The sequence below is a fragment of the Diceros bicornis genome, chromosome 39 (assembly GCF_020826845.1).
Source record: "Diceros bicornis minor isolate mBicDic1 chromosome 39, mDicBic1.mat.cur, whole genome shotgun sequence".
Lineage (NCBI taxonomy): Eukaryota > Metazoa > Chordata > Mammalia > Perissodactyla > Rhinocerotidae > Diceros > Diceros bicornis.
The window spans coordinates 10,975,652-10,996,387 of record NC_080778.1 but is presented as its reverse complement, the minus strand read 5'-3'; the positions used below and the strand labels follow the sequence as shown (position 1 = coordinate 10,996,387).

At 41.6% G+C, this 20,736-nt stretch overlaps 1 protein-coding gene across 1 annotated transcript in view; it reads left to right on the top strand.

Moving 5' to 3' along the window:
* Nucleotides 1-20,736, top strand: part of SYTL3 (synaptotagmin like 3) — an 80,450-nt gene that overhangs the window by 8,773 nt on the left and 50,941 nt on the right. Inside the window, exons 3-5 of the mRNA XM_058534064.1 lie at nucleotides 1,001-1,289; nucleotides 3,079-3,297; nucleotides 18,770-18,834. Of these exons, the coding sequence (XP_058390047.1) occupies nucleotides 1,180-1,289; nucleotides 3,079-3,297; nucleotides 18,770-18,834 (394 nt within the window). The 5' untranslated portion in view covers nucleotides 1,001-1,179. The remainder of the gene's footprint in view (nucleotides 1-1,000; nucleotides 1,290-3,078; nucleotides 3,298-18,769; nucleotides 18,835-20,736) is intronic.

Below are 20,736 nucleotides of genomic sequence, written 5' to 3'. Positions count from 1 at the left end.
AACAAAATGGCAGTATAGAAATTATGTTGATTCCATCTTCTACGTTTTCTGCATTTCATTGATATGCATCTTTCCAGTGTTTTATCAGTTTACAGCCATTTTCTTAGTTGGAGGGAGGAACAGATTAAAGGTGATGTGTGTCAACATCACTGATGCAAAAAGAAAGTAGGGAGAATGTATGCAGAATCCTTCAATGAGCATTAAACAGAGACAAGACACCATGTGTAAGGCAGCCAGCAGAAACCGTTAAAAACCACAAATAATGGATAGACTGAGGTTGTGGTGATGTCCCTTCAGACATCCCTAATTGATTAAAATTTTTTTTTTGAGTTTTGAAGTTCATGGTAAAAATAATAGCTAACAGTTGAGAACACCGTTCTTCTAATGTATTTTCAGCTACGACAACATACATTAGACATAGACCCTTATACCTCTAATCACCGGAGATACAGAATTCATATTAGAAAAATCCAAGTTTGGAAGTTTGAGGCTTTCAGAAACCTGAGAAAGCCAATTTAATAAAATTTAAAATATTATATTATCACCATGGCAGAAAATGCAAAGTTCTGTCTGTGTAGAACATTTGGTCTTTCTGAAGTAATGCTGCAGGGATACACAAGCCAGGAAAAATGAGGCCGTTTTTATTGTCTTTTCTACAGGTATTCAACTGCCTGGGCTTTCACTTATCATTACTGCTGGCCTGAAAACATTTGAAGGGGAAGGTTAGCTTCTAGAAGTCATTGATACTCTTTTTACTGCTGTTTGTAAATTCCCTCAGATTGGGGATTACTTCTGCTTTGCAGAAATTATCTGCTTGGAGCCACACATGGTTTATAACAATCTCTGGCAAAACCTCAGAAAAAAGATCCGCACGCTTTTGTCTTAGACAGATGTCAGAGGCTGTGGCAGGGCCCTGTGAAAAGGCTCCCCAGGGGGCGTGAGGCTCTGGGAGTGGCGACTCCAACAGAGGGACAGCCTCGTGGGGCTTTCTTCTCCCCAGGAGTGTGACACAGTCAAAAAGGAGAAAAAGAGCTACGGGCAAGACAGTTGCCGCTGAAACTGGAGAGGGAGCTCTGTCAAGAGCGTGGGGCTGCTCCTGGACTCGGAGCTCACCCACAGGACAGGGGCGCTCGGCCATGGAGTGAACCCTCAGCTTGGGTCTCAGAGAAGGCAGAGGACATGGCCGAAGAAGCCAATCTGCATTCCCTCCGGGAGTTAGAACGTGAGGAGATCCTCCAGGTCCTGTACCGCGACCAGACGGTTCGAAACATCGAGGAGGAAAGGATACGGTACGCTGTCATTCGAATGGGTGGAATTCTTTGGGTTTTTGGCTTTTTCAGCTTGGAGCCTGCCACTGCTTGGCACGTTGCTGCTTGTTTGCACTTATTGCTGCTTGATTTTCTGCTCAGCCTCTTGTCTGACAAGAGTCCAAATGAAGGGCCGGAGATGATCTTTGCTGTGTAACTCAGCTTTGAAGATGATAAGGGAAAAGGGAGGCTACTTTCATTATTCATTTAAAATAATGCCTTTTTGTGATAAGTTTGCTGTCTGTCTGTGTGTTCACTTGCCTGCTTTGTGGGAATAGTTCAAAGGAAGCTTTTCAGGTTGCCGGCATACTTCTCAAGGGAACGGCCTCCAGTTAAGGGTTTTCCTAAATTATTTTTGGTTGTAACTGAGGGCACAAAGAAACAGCCTAGAAACAGCAAACCTGCTGGAATCCATTCCTGTCTTTTTCTTGGCATGCTTTTGCTTCCTAGTTGGCTTTGAGGAAAGAGGAGCATAAAATATGAACCTGCTCAGCCTGTTCCCTGGCTGATTTGTCAACAGGGAGCTTCTTTCCTTGTCTGTCTCTGAGCTGCATAGGCTGTTTGACTTAATAAAGCAGTGCTAGACTATCAATACAGTGTCTGTTGTTGGCTGTCAAGATCCATCTTTAAATATGGTGATGCTCTGTTTATCAATGTTTATGGAGGATGTGAGGTCTAGAAAAGAAGTAAATGGAATCGGCTTTTTGATTTTGTTTTGTTTTTGATGGTAGAACTCTTTCAGAGTCTGCCAAGAAAAATACACATATAAAAGAAAACTTTGGACTACCAAATACTTGAGCAAAGAGAGAAACTTTCTGGTTAACTGGAAGGATACAATTGTATCCTCCCCTGTTGTCTCTCCTTTTTCTATCCTCTCCTGTTATCCCAAAACTCTCTAAATGTACTTATACTTTCTTCCGCTAAAAAATATAATTCACTGAACAAAATGGAATTTTCTTTGATGATTAAAGATCTTTTGGTGATTTAGAAACATCATTCCAAATATCAACAAATAACATGGATACTGTGGGAAGGAAGTTTTGTTCCAAAGGGTACCGATTCTGGGGCAAATCCAGAAAGTTGGATGTAAGTGTGTTTCTTGGTAGTGGCTCCTCTCTTCTAAAAGTAGGTAACAGACATTTCATAAATGAGTGTTCTGGTTAATAACATCTTTTTGGGGTCCAATGTAATGTCACTTTGCACTAGGGCTGTTGTCTGGGGGAAACTAGGGGCGGGAAGTGCATGGACCACCCGTAAAAAACAGTAGCAAAAGCATAGCACCAGATAAATAGTTTTATTGGGAAACTTATGACAATAGCAGGCGTGTATGCTATATGTTTGTAGATCTTTCCATGCCTTGTATACTAAAATTGATGCCATTTTCTGTGGTTTTTCCTCTTCTCTCACTGTTCTTGCTTATCATTATAATGCCCTTTGGGCCCAAAGGGATGAACCTAGAACAAAATGAGCAGCTAAAGCCTTTGTGCCAGGTGTAATGTTTATGCTTTGCCGTTTAATCCTTGCAGCAACCCTGGGAGGTAAGGTTTTCTCCCATTTCACAATTGAGAAAACCTCTGAACCGCTGCTCCAAGAGGTTGAGTGAGACCCCTGGTTCACACAGCCGTGTTGGAACCCGAGGGTGTTGGATGACAAGCCCCTTCTCTCTCGCCACTATTGGGCGGTACTGTTGAGGTCCTTGCCGTGTAGGCATATGTCTGGTGTCTGTCCTTCCATTCAGCCTTATCTTATCGTTTAACTCTCTGGGCCACAGGAAACTGAAGATGCACCTGCAGCATCTCCGCTGGAAGGGCGCGAAGAGAGTGAGCCAGGAGTACAAAGAGAAGTCGTGTGCCCGCTGCCAGCGCATCCTGGGGCTTCTGTTGAACCGGGGGGCCGTGTGCCAGGGCTGCAGCCACCGCGTGTGCTCCGAGTGCCGAGTGTTCCTGAGGAGGACCCAGGCCTGGAAGTGCACCGTGTGCTTCGAGGACAGGTGAGGGTCCAAGGAGTCCTGTCCCTCCCACGGACTCGGGCCTCGGAGATGGTCCCAGACAAACCCTTGATAAAGAGAGCCGTCACTCCTCAAATTCAATCAGTAAATGTTTACAGAGTGCTGAACATGGAGCTGCCTTTCTAGACTTGGACGTTATTGTCATTTAAAAATAAATTTTATTATATAAAACAGTTTTTTCTTAGTTTACAAAAGTTTGTTTGCGATGGCTAGGGATGGGCTAACCCAGGAGTTAAGATTCATTCGGATTTCTTAACTAGGTGTCTTAGTTTTCTTAGAGCTTAAGTTATCTCTTTCGGGGAAAGTGGAGTGGATTGTAACACAGGGAATATAGAGTGAGCCTGTGCAGTTTTAAAGGAGGCCTTTTTGAAGGAGGCAAGCTGACCTATGTTGGTACTCGAATGAAGGAGTGGCTATGCTTTCTATTGGTGATAGACCGAATCTACATCTATTTTAATCTTTTGGTGTTGTGAGGTTTTAAAAAAAATTTTAAACATGAAACTGGTATTTTTGAACTACCCATTTTGAAAATGATAAAGAACATTTGGCTTGGACTCCCACTTTTCAAAGCAAGAATGGGCTGGTCATCAATTCCTTGAAAACACAAAGGAGAGAGCTTCTGTTTGTTGGGGGAGAATGAGCACAAGGACTTTACAGAACTTACGAGAAGGGAGAAACGTTTGTTGGGTGTGAAGCTAGGAGAGCAATTAGAGACTTTGAGATTTGAAAACAACTTCTAAATATTGCTGTAGGTGTGTGAGTTCCCAGGGACAAAGCTTGTGAGAGGTGCTTACACAGTGTGGCCATGGCAGCTGGGTTTTCTCTCCCCCCAGATCAGGAGGATTGTGTTTATTGCGCACCCTGACATTAATCTCCTTAAGTTTCCTGTCCCTTTGCAAGGCCTGATGTATTTCAATCACTCATGCTAAGAAAGGTGAAGTTGTTCAACCAGATTTCTTTGCTCGTGAACTGCGTACCTCCCATTTCTATAACAGCATGCCAAGTCACACCCACTTATATCAGTTACCTCTGTGCATCTCATGTTTCTTTGGTTTGTTGAAGCCAGTGCCCTTCAGGCTTTGCTTAGCTTGAGAAGGCAAGGCCAAGAATTACTTTTTTTTGTTTGTTTTTTGTGAGGAAGATCAGCCCTGAGCTAACATCCATGCTAATCCTCCTCTTTTTGCTGAGGAAGACCGGCTTTGAGCTAACATCTATTGCCAATCCTCCTCCTTTTTTTCCCCCCAAAGCCCCAGTAGATAGTGGTACGTCATAGTTGCACATCCTTCTAGCTGCTGTATGTGGGACGTGGCCTCAGCATGGCCGGAGAAGCGGTGCATCGGTGTGCGCCTGGGATCCGAACCCGGGCCGCCAGCAGAAGAGCGCGAGCACTCAACCGCTAAGCCACAGGATCGGCCCCCAAGAATTACTTTTAACCCTCCCTGGCCACACTTGTGCTCAGACAGGTCTCGGCTCTTGAGGCAGTAGGTAACAATTCCAAATAATCTATAGAACGGTCTTAAGGTCTTCTTCTCCCATTTCAATCAACCATATATATTTGAAGTCTACTGACAAACGTTGCTAGGTAAGCTATTAAATTCTTAAGCATTTTTTCTTCTTCTAATAGTTAACTATAAGCTAAAAATCAAAACAGGAGGGCAGGGCTGAGGCAATGTCCCGGGAAGCCAGCCCTGTTGAAATCTCCGCCCTGCAGAGCATCGTGCACTGGGTATTGTAACGTTACCCTCTAAGCAGACGAAGTGTGATTTCTAAAACCCCAGCTTCCTTATTTTGAAATAAGGATGTTTTTCAACATACCTATGATAATTGCATTACTCTGAGTGAATTAACACAGGAAGTCGTATGGGGAGAGTGCTAAATAATTTATAACGACACATCCTTTCCCCTCTCCTTTCTCTTTGCTTCCTTTCTCAGCAGCCCTCTGTTCTCTCTTTAGTTGTGTCCACTCTGGGCTGCCATCTGATTTGAGGGCCAAAACAAAGATAAGGCTTGGTCAAACTTGAGAACATTTGACAGTCATGACTGAACTGGGACCTGGGAAAGGTGTTTGACCTCCACCATTTTCCTCTGCCTGCTTCTTCCTCAGCTTGAGGCTCATTCCTCATGAAGTGAATCCATTGTGGGAACAGGAGGGAGGAAATAGATTTTTAAAATCAAGAAAGGAAAAGCTCTAGGAAGACAATTAAAAAAAAAAAACCAATTTATAGATTGCTGCAGTCAGTGCAAAAGCCCTGTGGAATGTGCTGGCATTGGGTTCTGGTTGAGGTTCCAGGAGACATCTGAGGTTTCTGCCTTCAGGGCAAGTCTTCTCTTAGATAACTACTGAGTGGTGAGCTCAGAGGAGGGAGGGCCAAGCTGGCTCCAGGTGACTTTCCAGAACGTCCATGGCTGGAGCGTTTCTGGACCGGGGTCAGGATTGGAGAGGGAGACGGACATTGTTCAGGGAGAGGGAACAGTGTGGAGATAAGCTTGACGACTCGCCATGTGCGAGGTGCCGGGCTAACCATTTCTGTACAGCTAATGTTTTATTTAAACCTTAAAACAATCCTACGGGGCGGCTACTACTATTCTCTTCATTTTACATATGAGGAAACAGAGGCTTAGAGACATAAGATAGTTTGCCTAACGCTGTGTAGTCAGTAAGACTAGAACCCGGGTCTCCTAAATACCATCCCTTCTTGATCTCTGCCCTCTCCTGCTTGCTGGGAGACTCACCCGGGAAGAGAGTCTTTTTTTTTTCTTAAAGCCACTCAGAAGAGTTTGGATCTGGGGCAGTAGGAAATGGGGTGTGAGCATATGTGCTTTGCCAGAAGAAAGTGATACAAAAGTCGGCCAGTGATCTGCAGGGCGGACTCAGGACGGGGAAGATGCAGGTGAACGAGCCATGTCAAAGTCCTTGCGGTGAATGAGGCATAAAGTGATGAGGCTGGTGGCAACAGAGACGGAGAGTGTGAGCGGCGGTTCAACAAAGAGATGATGATGAAGGGGGATGTAAGAGAGGGAAAAGTGAAAAGCGGTTCTGAGACTGGCAAAATGGATAGCTTTTGATGCTTTACTGGCTCGTAGGGTATCAGAAAAACACAAAGAAATAGCGTAAAAGAGAAGCAACAGAAAGAACTCCAAAAAGGAAGACAAGTTGGAAAGGACTTAGAAGAAGAAAGTTGGTTGAAGGTTGCTTCCAGTTGTGAGGGGCCCTGTGTTGCCCTTTGGGAGAGCCATCAGAAGAGGGTGATTTGGGAGAAGAAGGAAAGAAGAGAGAGTCGGATGGAAAGAAGAGAGAGACAGATGCGTAAACTTATCCTTGCTCCTTTGGTTGGTATTTTCCCCCTTGGAATTTATTGTCAATTTCTGCAGTGAAATAGCACAAAGTGACAACCATGTTGAAATATCAAGGAGGAGACTAAGCTTTATATTTGCTTGCTTGTTTCAACTTCATTAAAAAAAAAAGATTGAACTTGATGACTTAGGTTTGTATTGATTTTTCTCCCTTCAAAATTATTTAGTATGCAGAAACATCAAAGTCCACTGAAAGGAAACCTGCTCACCTCCCTGAAGTAGATTGCTGAGGAATTACACTCGCTCAAGACTTTTTTCCTTGAAATGGTGATCTTTTTCTCTTGCTTAGTAATTGGCTGTGACCATAAGAAATCATTTATTCTTCAGCTTCAGATGTTCGTGGGTGTAATTTCTCTGTTTCATTAGGAACGTTTTGCTATTTATAAAATAATTAGAACAGAGATTTTAGACTTAGGCTTTCAGGGTGTGGCAGGTCGTGCTGTTGATTTCAGAGTGCTTTGTGGGACTGCTTGAAGTTCTCTGTTGTACTTTGCCTGATGCTAATGGAGAGAAACTTAAGTGTGTTCAGTTCCAGACTGATACAGACTTGGCATTTATTATCACATTCTTAGTTCTCAGGGATTTGAATTATTGCTGGGATTTGAGTTATTGCTGCAGAGCAGTAATGGCTAAAATAAGATTTTGGAATTTATTCAAGGCGATTTTTTGTTGTTGTTCAAATACCTTTTAGATTAGGACTTAGCTGTAAAGATAACATTATAGGATGATGTGTTGTATTTTCTGCATGTGTGAAATAATTTTTATTAAAAATAAAGTGACATTTCCAAGGAAGTTCTATAGGAATTATGTTTCCTATTTAAACTAAAACTTCCCAGAGTTTGGAAAATGTAATCTTTTAAATTTCAGACTGATACTCCCAGTATTTTCACAATCTCGTGGTTTGATAAAATACTGAATGGCTACTTTATATCCACAAAGGCAAATAACTAATGTATGAGAATGGAATAATCTGCAGTCATTATTGTAAATACTTCTACTCTTCAAGTGGGTAAAAGGTCTAACTCTATGAAAGATTGAAAGGAAATTGAATGCCAGATATGGCTCAGGAGGGTTGGCCAAGGAAGCATTTTAGTTCAGTGCCAAGGTTAAAATGACATTTCTTTACTGTCTATCTTCTGTTTCAAAACTTGATTTCTCTTTTTTTCTAATCTGATTTTTAGCGTTGCTGATAGAAACTATGGTCATGTGTTTCACATGAAAAAGTGTATATAGACAAGTTAAATATATTGAGTAAAATATTTCACAGTTGTACATTTACGAATTTTTAAGAGATTAGCCACTAAGACTAATTTTACAAGAGAAAAGCCTTTTGTTCTTTGAAATACAAATTTTTCTTTTTAGTTCTGAATTGGAAATGGCATCTGTTTTAGTCCTCACAATATAGCTTGGCTGTTTTACACGGTATGTGTACACTGCTTTCTATAGGAATGTGATAGGTGATAATTGTATATAGGATCATGATATTCTTTTTATCCATTGGCCAAATGGGAGTAATGATTATTTCATATTCTTTGAAGCCTTATGTTATCAAAACATATAGTAAAAAAAGGGAAAACTTATGGGACATTTTTTGAAAAAATTTATTTTTGTAAAGTTTATCGCATGTACTAAAGGGAATGCTTTCACAACAGTTTGAGTATCATTCCTTTTGTGGAAGTTGAAATTTCTTCTGTGATCTGCACTCGATTAGTCATGGGAGGTCTGGATCTTAAAACTTTTTTGAGATTAGTAAGCTTTCTGTAGCATTAAGTCTTTTGTTCATACTCGAGGTTGTGACCTTACTCAGTTCCACTGAAACCTCTCGCCCACCCCACAAGGAAGTTCCACACCAGCAGGCTGTTTTCCTAGGCTGGTACTTTCCATGGTGGTGAAGTCTTGCCTTGGTTAAACTTTGGGCCAGAGTGTAGGCTGGAGTTAAGGTACTGGTGGATGTAGGGATGCTGGACAGACTTGTCGTTCTTTTTAAGTCACATTTTCATAGGAATTTCCACAGTAATATACCCATATCTACAGATCAGACCCAAGTGGATTCCAATGCCAAATAGAAGTCATATGTGGATTTAATGATTTTACATGATTCAACTCCTATACTGTTCTGTTAATGCAGATATTTAAGAATCAACATTAATAAATTTTCCTTTTTGTTGAAAGAAAGTTGCCCATGGATTTCTGCCTAATGTTAAATCTGATCTCAGTCGGTTTTCCCCCTCTGAAATCCCTTCTAGCTTTGGGAACTTTGGTGGTGATGGGATTAGCTTTTGTGATATCTTTCTCAGATTCAAACTTGCACTTAATTTTTTAGAAATTAACAAAACTGCTTCTTTAAAAGGGAAAAAGTCTGACTAAATCTGCTATGTGCTTTGCTACTCATATGAATAGTACTTTTATAACTACTGTAATGAAGTCAACAGATAAGAAATCAGTTATTCTTTCTCCCTTTTAAAATTGTAAAAACTTGCTAACAAGGCAGTGAAACTGTTACCGTGAACACAGACCTCAAAGCCTAGGCTAGTTTTTGCCATGTCTGAAATGATTACTTTGTGTTTAATTTGAAAAGAGTTCTCAGGCTCCATAATCTAGGGGTGGTAAATTTGTTACCTTTCTGCTTGGGAAAAAGATAGTAAAATGTGTACAACATCCTATGTAACATATAATCTTGTGTGTTAAAGGCATCTGAGTTAATTTTGAGCTCTATTTAGGAACCACAAGTATTTAAAATTTGAATTTTATTATAAATGCTATCAGACCCTAAGAGCTAGTGTATTGCAAAATCTTCTGCTATGTGAATTAACAAAATGAAAATATTAATGTTGGTTTTAACAACAACCTTGTAGCTTTCAAACTGTACTTCAAATATTCAAACAATAAGCCAATGTTCATAGCAGTGCTATTCACAATAGTCACAAGGTAGAAACAACCCAGTGTCCATCAGCAGACAAATAAACAAAATGTGGTATGTGGTACATATGTGGTCCATACTATGGAATATTATTCAGCCCTAAAAAAAGAATGAAATTGTAATACATGCTAAAACATGGATGAACCTTGCAAACATTATGCTAAGTGAAATAAGCCAGACAAAGAAGTAAAAATATTGTATGATTCCACTTATATGAGGTACCTGGAGTAGGCAAATTCGTAGAGACAGGAATGCTTTATAAATAATTTTATTCATTTAGCCAATCATTTTGAAATATTTATATTCTTATAAATTATTACTTTTTATGTTTTATAATATCTCCCTCAATAATTATTTTTATCACTTGCATAGTTTTTTAATTATATTAACAATTATTAAACCAACTCTAAATTTTTTTTCCTTAACAATCTGTATGTTTTTATTTCTTTTTTTCTTTATCGTGAAATTTTTGTTGTACATTATTGTTTGTCAGTCACCATATAAATGCATACCTTCACCCCTTGTGCCCACCCCCCACCCCCCTTGCCCCTGGTAACCACCATACAGTTCTCTCTGTCCGTGTGTTGGTTTATCTTCCACTTATGAGTGAAATCATGCGCTGTTTGTCTTTCTCTTTCTGGCTTCTTTGGCTTAACATAATACCCTCCAGGTGCATCCATGTTGTTGCAAATAGGACAATTTTGTCTTTTTTTATGGCTGGGTAGTATTCCATTGTATATATATACCGCATCTTCTTTATCCATTCATCAGTTGAGGGAGACTTGGGTTGCTTCCATGTCTTGGCTATAGTGAATAATGTTACAATGAACATAGGGGTGCATAAGCCTCTTTGGATTGTTGATTTCAGGTTCATTGGGTAGATACCCAGTAGTGGGATAGCTGGATCATAAGGTATGTCTATTTTTAATTTTTTGAGGAATCTCCATACTGTTTTCTATAGAGGCTGCACCAGTTTGCATTCCCACCAGCAGGGAATTAGGGCTCCCATTTCTCCACAGCCTCTCCAGCATTTGTTGTTTTTTGTCTTAAACCAACTCTAAATTTTAACCAGTTCAAGTGCTTGTTGCCAATCTTTTGAGACCATGATTTCCCAATGTGCAAGTTTTTAATTTTGATTCATTTTTCCAATCAACTGAAGTGCCTCTTCAAGGACTTTTTTCCCCCAGAAGAGCATGTGAGCAGCTTATGTTCTAAGCCATTGCATACTTGAAGATGCCTTAGTATAGCCTTCCCTCATGAGTAATGACTTCACTGTTTTTAAAAATCTTAGGTTCCAGCCTTTTAATCCCAAAGTTCAGTAAATGTGTTCTTGTTGTCTTTTGGAATTTAATATGACACAGACATCTGAGACTAGTTTTATTTTTTTTTTATTTCTTTATTGATTATCTGCTTTTTATGTACTAGAAACATTGGTTTTTCTGTATCCTTGTAATTAAAAACAATTTCTAGTACATATCTGGGTATGAGTTTCTCCATGTTGATTTTTATGGAATAAAGAAAGTTCCTTTGAGCTGCCTATCCCTTGGATTTGCTTGCTTTTTTTAAAAAAATATTTTTAATTGTGGTAAAATACACATAACACAAAATTTACCATCTTAGCCATTTTTAAGTGTACAGTTTAGTGACATTAAGTACACTGATGCATTGTGCAACCAGCACCACCATCCATCTCCATAGCTTTTTTCATCTTGTACAATTGAAGCTCTGTACCCATTAAACAATAATGCCCCATTCTTGTCTTTCTCCAGCCCCTGGAAACCGTCCTACTTTCTGTCTCTATGAATTTGACTACTCTAGGTACCCCATATAAATGGAATCATATCGTATTTTTCTTTTTGTGACTGGCTTATTTCCCTTAGCATAATGTTCTCAAGGTTCATCCATGCTGTAGCATATTGCAGAATTTCCTTCCTTTTTAAGGCTACATAATATTCCATAGTGTGTATATATCACATTTTGTTTACCCATTCATCTGACAATGAACCTTTGGGTTGCTTCTACCTTTTGGCTATTGTGAATAAAGCTGCTGTGAATATGGGGGTACAAATATCTCTTTGAGAGCCTACTTTCAATTCTTTTGGGTATACACCCAGAAGTGGAATTGCTGGATCGTGTGGTATTTCTATGTGTAATTTTCTGAAGAACCATCATATTGTTTCCTGTACCAGCTGTGCCATTTTATAATCCCACCAACAGTGCACAAGTGTTCCCGTTTCTCCACGTCTTTGTCAATACTTATTTTCTGTTTTTTGGTAGCAGCCATCCTAATGGGTGTGAGGTGGGAGTTTGCTTGTTTTTTTGACTCAGTAACATTTTTTTCAGTCAGGTCTGATTATTCTGATTATTCTTTTATGCCACTTGCCCTGGCTTCTTAGGGAATAACTTTTTTGTGTGTGTGTGAGGAAGATCAGCCCTGAGCTAACATCCATGCCAATCCTCCTCTTTTTGCTGAGGAAGACTGGCCCTGGGGTAACATCCATGCCCATCTTCCTCCACTTTATATGGGACGCCACCACAGCATGGCCTGACAAGTGGTGCATCGGTGCGTGCCTGGGATCCGAACCCGGGCCGCCAGCAGCGGAGCACGCGCACTTAACCGCTATGCCACGGGGCCAGCCCCTAGGGAATAACTTTTATATAAGGGTTTGCCTGTTCTCTGTCCTCCATCTGTATTATCTTCTCCTTCAATATTTTATGTCTTTTGCTTTTTCATTCATGTTGGGAAAGAATCTCTACTGAGTGAGCATCATTGATTCAACTTTCCAGACTCTCCATTCTGCTCTTTCCTGTTGGTAAAGCTTTTACATTGTTAGTTTCCTAAATCTTCCTTCATTCTAGTCTGTTGTCTCTTCACATCAGCCTGGTTTTTCCTTATGTCTTTCTGTTTCCTTTTCATAGAGGTGAGCTTAAATGCCTTTGAAGACTAGCTGTTTCTGGAACTTTCCCTGGCCCCCTCAGTGATGCATATGTAGAGCAGGCCTTTTCTCTGGTCTGCAGGACTCCATTCTCCTGCGTGCGGCATTGTGTCAGAGGCTCTTGGTTGTCTCTTCAGACATCCAGGTTGAGGGTTTTGCCAACAGAGAGTAGGTGCTCCTTGTCTTCTATCCTTCTCATTGGTCCTTCAGTAGTGGCGGACCCCTTCTTAGATCTAGAGGGAGATAGGGTGATGCACAGCATCTCACTTGATTTTTACTTTCAAGGCCTTAACAAGTGCAGCTGCCCGGCTGCCCTAGAATTTTTCTTACTTTTGTTGACTAGCTATCTGATATAACAAACCAAGAATCACAAACCCATGCCCAACAGGCTGCAGATAGCCCACAGGCCTTGTTTTTTTGGGCCTGCAAAAAGTCTTTTATCATTTTAATGTGTTAAAAGGGGGCATGAGTTCTCCAGTTCGCCACAGTGCCCACCCCTCCCTATTGTCTCACACCCAGCCCACTCTCCTCATTTACAGTTTCTGCTTGGTGCCTGAGTTTGTGACCCCTGCCCTACACATTTAGAGGGCACGACACACATTAGACCTCAGTGCACGTCGCCACCAGGGCTCACCTGTGTTGGATCCCACCTTCAATTCTCAGGGTGCTCCCTGCAGAAGTGGGAATATTCATTCATTCACCAACCCACACATATTCACCAGCCCCACTATGCACCTCGGTTGTGTGTAGGGCTGTGAATACAGCACTGAGTATGACACAGAGGAGACCCGTCTTCTCTCTGAGGTTAAATAAGGGAGAGTTATTAATGTTTTGCAAGAAGTGGTGGTAGCCGCTTGATAAAACCATTTCTTTATCTTCATCTTGATTGTCTGACTCCTCTCCTAGTTACCTAGAATTTAATCATAACCATCAGTCTTTTTTCCTGTAAGAACGTTGAAATCAGATCAACGGAGCTGATGGAAAAAAACTCACTATTTTGCTTTGTAACTAAAAACCATCTTAGATACAAGATTATTTGATGTAAAAAAAAATTTCAACTGTCTGCCTGTGTGGGACCGTTTTAGCTGGGAATTACCAAGTGGTTGGACAGGCTAGCACAAAGTTAGGGTGATCTCAGTTTTGCAATATTTGGCTTCTTCATTTGGAGTTTTTGCAGCTTGTTTGTCTTGTCTGATAAGCCACTAATGCTCTCTCGAGCATCTTCCTTACCATCACGGCTCTGGTTGGAGAGCGAATCTTCACAGAAAATGTGCGTTTTTAGGCATTCAAAGAATCTGACTGGGGCCGGTCTGGTGGTGCAAGCAGTTAAGTGTGCTCACTCCGCTGCAGCGGCCCGGGGTTCGCAGGTTCGGATCCCGGGTGCACACCAATACACTGCTTGTCGAGCCATGCTGTGGCGGCGTCCCATATAAAGTAGAGGAAGATGGGCAAGGATGTTAGCCCAGGGCCAATCTTCCTCAGAAAAAAAGAGGAGGATTGGCATCAGATGTTAGCTCAGGGGCTGATCTGGCTCACAAACAAAAAACAAAAACAAAGAATCTGGCTCTGCAGACCCATTTTCTACCTCTTGTCTGTTGAATGGTGCAAACACATTAAGCAACTCTAGGGACATCCTGCTGACTTTTCTTGGAGCGTAAAACATGGATGCGACAATTTAACCACCTGCAGGTGTGAGTAATTTGAATGCAAAGTAAAACTACATTCCAAAAGGCCTATTTGGCTCACTGTTTGTTGATAGTAACAAGGTCAGAGTATCTTTCTATTAGGATCCTCCCTCCATCGTATTATCAAACATTTGTATGCTAGAATTTGCAAAGTGCTTTTCAACAGTTATGTCTCATTTGCTAATGAAACGACAGCATTAGCAGAGTTCAAGGCTATGAAAATGGATCCTGGAGCCTCCAGAAGTTTATTAAGTGCTGTCTATGCACCGCGTGCTTGGCGTTTATAATTATACTGATCCTCATGCAGAGTTAGTGAAAAGTCAGACACCGAACTCGGGTCTCCTGACTTTGTATCTTCTGCTCTCTCCACCACTCTTGGCTTTTGCTTTTCAAGATGTATTCATCAATTAATCAAAAAGGTTTTAAAGAGGCAAGTCGTGATTTTCTATCTGAGAAATGTAAAAGCATTAACCTATTGCTGAGCTCAGAAAATGTTCCATAGCCAAAGTCTGATTCAGTCATCTGGGAAGAAATAATAAATGCTTCCTTTGGTTCCTGTGAATCAGGCTACCCTGTGTTGGCCCTAATGAGGACAGAGACACTGCAGGTGAGGCCACTGCAAGATCTGCCCACCTCTCTCTTAGACAGTGTGGGAGATCAAGATTTGACCACCCTGAAATATATCTCTTTACCTTGATTGTTTTCTCTGAGGGACATTTGACCTCCCCCACTAACTGCCTAAAGAATTTGACATGGTGGCTCCTTCCTGGAACAGATCTTCTATCATGATGGCTATAAAGATAATATAGGATAGAGGTTACAATAGCAAAGGCACCAAGCCTCTTTTATCAAAAACTCTGTCTCTCCCTGACCAAATTATCTATAGATGACCCTGAAAAGAATTGTCCTCCTGCACTCTGAAGTCCCAGGCCACTACCCACCCCCAACACGTTCCTCGCCTTTAGGTGCAATACTTAAGCAAGCAGCTTAGACAGAGGGACGAGTTGCTCATTTCTGAGTTTCTCCCATGTATACATGTTATTAAACTTGGTATTATTTTCTCCTGCTAACCTGTCTTGTTAATTATTTGGCCAGCCATACGAACCTTAAAGAAAAGGGCAGAGGGAGATTCTCTTCCCCCGACAACAGCAAGAGCAATAAATGGTCCTCTTTGAAAACTTGGGATTGGTGTAGACAGGGAACCCTTAGGAAAGGTGTTACAGAATGATCGCTTATGAAATGTCTGATTCTGCAAAAAGTGTTTATGGAGGTCCAGCTCAAATCTTCTTCTCAAAGGAAGCAGCCTTAAATGCAAAAAGTGCTGGTCCTCATGGCGTTTAGGACTGTTGCGTTTTTATCCTTCCATTCTTTAATCACAGATAAGCCCAAGGGACCTGCAAGTTTGTGTCCAAATCTGTCTGTGCCAAATAAGCTCCTGTTTGAACTTCACAAGCACAGTAGTCCCCCCTTATCCATGGGGGATACGATCCAAGACCCCCAGGGGTTGCCTGAAACCACGGATAGTGCCAAACCCTATATAGTCTGTTTTTTCCTATACATACGTACCTATGATAAAGTTTAATTTATAATCTAAGCACAGTAAGAGATTAACGATAATAACTAATAATAAAGTTGACCTGGGGCCATTATTAAGTAAAATAAGAGTTAAGCACTGCAGTACTGTGACAGTCGATCTGATAACCCAGAAGGCTGCTAAATGACTAACAGGCGGGTAGCGTATGCAGCGTGGATATACCGGACCAAGGGATGATTCATGTCCCAGGCAGAACCACGGAGATTTCATCACACTCAGAATGGCTCACAATTCAAAACTTATGAATTATTTATTTCTAGAATTTTCCATTTAATATTTTTGGCCATGGTCGACTCTGGGTAACTGAAACTGGAAAGCAAAACCTTGGATAAGGGGAGAACTACTATAATCAGTTGGGATTTAATTAGATGATTAGATGGTGATAGTAGATGATTAGCATTAAGTGACTAGTATTTAAATTTATCTGCTTCTTGTGTAGGTTCTGAAACCGGGGCTCGAGGAGGACTTGGTAATAAAATGTTGATTTACACGGTTGTTTCCACTTTCCTCTCCTCCTGTCTCTTGGTGGTTTTTCATTTTCCATGATTGTGTAGCTGTGTGTGTGTGTTTACTTCTCGGTGGTGGCCTGTGTTGGGCTAGCTCTGCTGACCCAGGGGAGGGTCATGGTTTGATTGGCTGCTGAATCTTAGCTCTGATCTCTTTTCCAGTCTGAGGCTTGCCCCACCCCCAGTGCCTGTCTTGGTTAGGAATGCTTTTGGTCACAAGAGTAACAGGCTGGAGAGTGTGAGAGAGTAGATTAGCTGGGAGGGGTCACCACCACCAGAAAGAAAACCCAGGAAGTGAAGTTCACTTATCAGATGGAGGCTTTCATGTTTCCACATTTGATTGCACTCTTGTACTCTCCTCATCTAATGGTTGCACCTTATAAGGAGGAAGAGGCATCCTCAGAAACAGACCAACTGGTAGGTATGGCACTTCAAGGGAGCGTGAAGCCACCACCCTGTTGTTAATCTCTCCAAACTTCCCCTGGTGTTAGATCCTCTGCTTGCCTTCAAGTGCTGGAGGGGAAAACTTCTGTTGAGATGCTGTTGTTGTGCTCCTTAAAGTGCTCAATTTAGTAGGTTAGATCTTTGAGTTTCTGATTTTATGGCTGCAAACTTTTCCCTGTCTCTCTAGATGCATATCACAGTTGAACATTTTACATGTTTTTGGCTCTGAATGGTAGTGACTGGTTATCAAAATTTATAAATGCTCTGTGTGTGTTTTCCTTGTTCTAGTCACTAAGTGTTGGGAATAAGCATTTACATACTAATCAGAGAATGTAACAGTTTCTAGCTAGGGGAGGAAGTTGGTTGATGCCTTCTGACAACTAGAACTCCACAGAAAAAGATAGGATATTTCTTAAAAAAACTTGGGGCTTGGCATATATTTGTGAATTTACTTACATTTACAGCATTGGTAAGCATTAACTTAAAAAAACCCATTTGAGTTCATATATAGCCTAAAAGAACCTAATGGAAAACTTCTTTTGGTAAATACTTTAAAAAAGAGAATTTGCATAAATTGAAGTTCTAATTTTTTTTAAACTTGCATAATCCAGGAATTGACAAGTTTTGTGGCACGTTATTTTAAGGGTGTGGACAATTTATAATATCTGTGTGTTTACCTTTTTATGTCCTAAAAGGATATTAACAATTCTACCTTTTCAAGGTCCTTTGAGATTGAGGGTGAGTTCTCCAGAAATTTGGAAAATGTCAAGAGTAAGGCACATTTTAGGGCTTCAGTTTCAAGCAGTGAGCATGTAAAGAGCTCTACGTGCTGTTCAGCATGTGACTAAGATGGGAGGAGATGTAGGGCTGTAGAGATGCCCTAGGAGCCACTGTCAGACTATTACCGGGTAAGGGCCCGCTGCCTGACTTGCATAGCAGCCAACACTATGGCACCAGCTTTTGTGAAAAGAAAAGGCTTTATTGCGAGGTTGACTGGGAAGGAGACAGGAGGCAAGGCTCTCAAATCTGTCTCCTTGGTCCAGGGTTTGGGGTAAAACTTTAAGAGGTTAGGGAGGGCAGACTGGTATGCAGAAGTGCTGGCAGGATGAGTTTTAATTGGCAGGACTCCAAACAAGACCATTTATGGTAAGGTATGGAAAGGGGCTCTAACACCAGATCTTCCTGGACAACAGACCCTTCACTTCTGGAAAGGGTCTGTCTTTTGAGTTCCAGTCATGTCCTGGTCCTTTTGGTCCTGTTGGGGGTGGGGTGGGGAATCTTTGGTTCCAGGTGTTATTTCAGGTCAAAATTTTCTCCTCTGCGCACGCTCCAGCTATGTGACTTGCAGTTTTGGCTCGCTGCCCCTGAAAATCAACTTTAACATTCTGTTCTTGATAAGATGGGGTCAGTTTAAACTCATCCTGTGGTTACAAGACTAGCTGGCCAAGAAGGGGTCATTTCCCCTGTTTCTCAAGTGGTCCACTCGGAGCCAGGTCCCCAAAGTTCCACTGAAGCACATTGATCCCATATCCCAGACTTTAGGTCCTCCTAGCAACTTCTCAGGTGAATCTTTTCCATTGGCTCTTGGTAAATGTTGTGGTTAACACCAACTAACCTTAACCCAACCTAAGGATGATCTCCTGCTTAGCCAAATAGATGGCATTGAATTTTTTTGTCCATTATCCTTCATGCCATTGCTTCCTACTGTAAACATGATAAATTGATCATTTTGATGGCAATTTTGATTCTCCTTGTATATTTATTCAGAAAACATTAAGTACTTAATATATATTGGGCACACGCATATGTTAATATGTATATATTACATGTACATTAGCTATAGGGTGAACTAGACCCAAGCAGAGACTCTCCACATTGCTGCTAACTAGTCAAATGTGACCTCTGAGGTCCCTTGCAAGGCTAATATTTTGCAATACTATCTACCTACTTCTCATGAGCCACATATAACACCATCCACATCTCTATCTGAGGCTTCCTTTCTGCTTGTTTTTCAGAAATGTGAAAATAAAAACTGGAGAGTGGTTCTTTGAGGAACGAGCCAAGAAATTTCCAACTGAAGGTAAGTCCTCTTAAATTTTTTACTAAAGTAAAATAATATATTCCCAGTTTTAAAATATTTGGTGTTAAGTCTTTTGAATATAAAAAACTGTGCAGGGCGTGGTAGACAGGACTATAGCTCCCATCCCCTTGTTCCATTTGTTTATGCTTTCCTGCCTCTGCCCCTCGACTCAAGCCGTTCACAATCTTTGTTCGGAGTGCCTCCCTCTCTATGCCCACTTCTACCTGCTGAAATCTGCTTGTTGGCTTTGAAGTTTCCCTGACTTCCTGCTCTGGCAGTGATGTTCTCCTCCTCCAAGACACCAGCAGCTCTGGCTTGTACATCTCTTCTAGAATTGTTGAAAGTGCCTTCTATTGTATCATCATTTCTGCACTTCTCTTTCTCTCCACAAGCAGCAACTGGGCTTTTAAAGTCTTGTTAGTCCCTTGCAGCACCAAGCACAAAACCTTGTTCATGATACTTGATGAAAATGATTGAATGGAGGACTGACAAGCACAGTGTGAGGATACCGTTGGAATTTAGCAGATGTTGATGATTATGAAGTGAGCACACGTCTGATTACATGCGTGGAGGTGTGTATGTGGTCTATGTACACGAATGTCTTATGAAGTATTTGCCAAGTTGATGTAACAATGTAGTCGGTAGCTAGGACTCGAAACCATGGAGAGAACTGATTGTGCTTTGGTTACAGAGGGGCCATGTCAGAGGATGGGAGCCGTACGGATAAGAGAATAACTTATCAGACAAAGACACACGCATGTGTCATCAAAATAAAGTGGAGCTAGCACGCTCTGTGAATCACATCTTTCCACAGTGGTGATACGGGTGGCACCCTCCTCTGTGACGTGTGACAGCGGGCACCGCACGCAAGGGAGCCTAGACTGACCCAGAGGGAATAGGGTGGCTGGAAACATTTTCCTTTTCTGGTAAAAGTCACAGTTTGAGGTAAAGAAATAAGCTTTTTGGCCTCAACCAAAAATGTGTTGGCAAGTAAAGGAAGCCATTGGTTTAAGGGTTGCCACTCAGCTTTTATAAAAGGCACTGTCAACCGAGGTCCCTATTCAGTCGGCATTAGAGCCTCCCCTGGATTATACTCCTGACCCTTCTTACACAAGAAGAAGTGATGTTTCTGCCAAGTTCATTAGAAATCTGGAGGGAAATATCATACTAATGGGAGGGCCGGCCTCCCATTAGTGGTTAAGCGCGCGTGCTCGGCTGCTGGCGACCAGGGTTCGGATCCCGGGGGCGCACCGACGCACCGCTTCTCCGGCCATGCTGAGGCCGCGTCCCACATACAGCAACTAGAAGGCTGTGCAACTATGACATACCACTATCTACTGGGGCTTTGGGGGAAAAAAATAAATAAATAAAAATTAAAAAAAATAAATAATGGGAGTGCTCAAGAAGAGTGTAGCCAGTGTATACGATTTCATCCAGGCCAGTGTTTCTCAACCCTCTTTAACTCCTTCCTTATCCTGCAATCAGTTAGACATCCACATTTATTTTCTTCTAATTTTTATGGTTTTATTTACATTTAACTCTTCACAATGTGTCAGGAGGCCAGATCTAATTTTATCTTTTTCTCCTGATCATCAATTTTCCCAGTACCATCTGTTACCTAACCTGTCCCTTTCCCATTGGTTTGTAATCCAGGGCCATTGATTTGCACAGCTTCGGGGCACCGCTCGCCTGGTCCCCCAGCCCTGAGCTCCACGGGGTTCACCCACAGAGACCCCACATGAATGCTGCCCCTTCACCTGCAACTCTTGGTGGTTCTGTCCTAACCAGATTTTGAATTCTTTGAGGGTAGGAGCTATGAGTAAATGAATGAGTAAGTGAATGAATGAAGTAAGGAAAGAGCTGGTTGGAGACAAAAGGCGAAGTTATATATAGTAGTGCCTG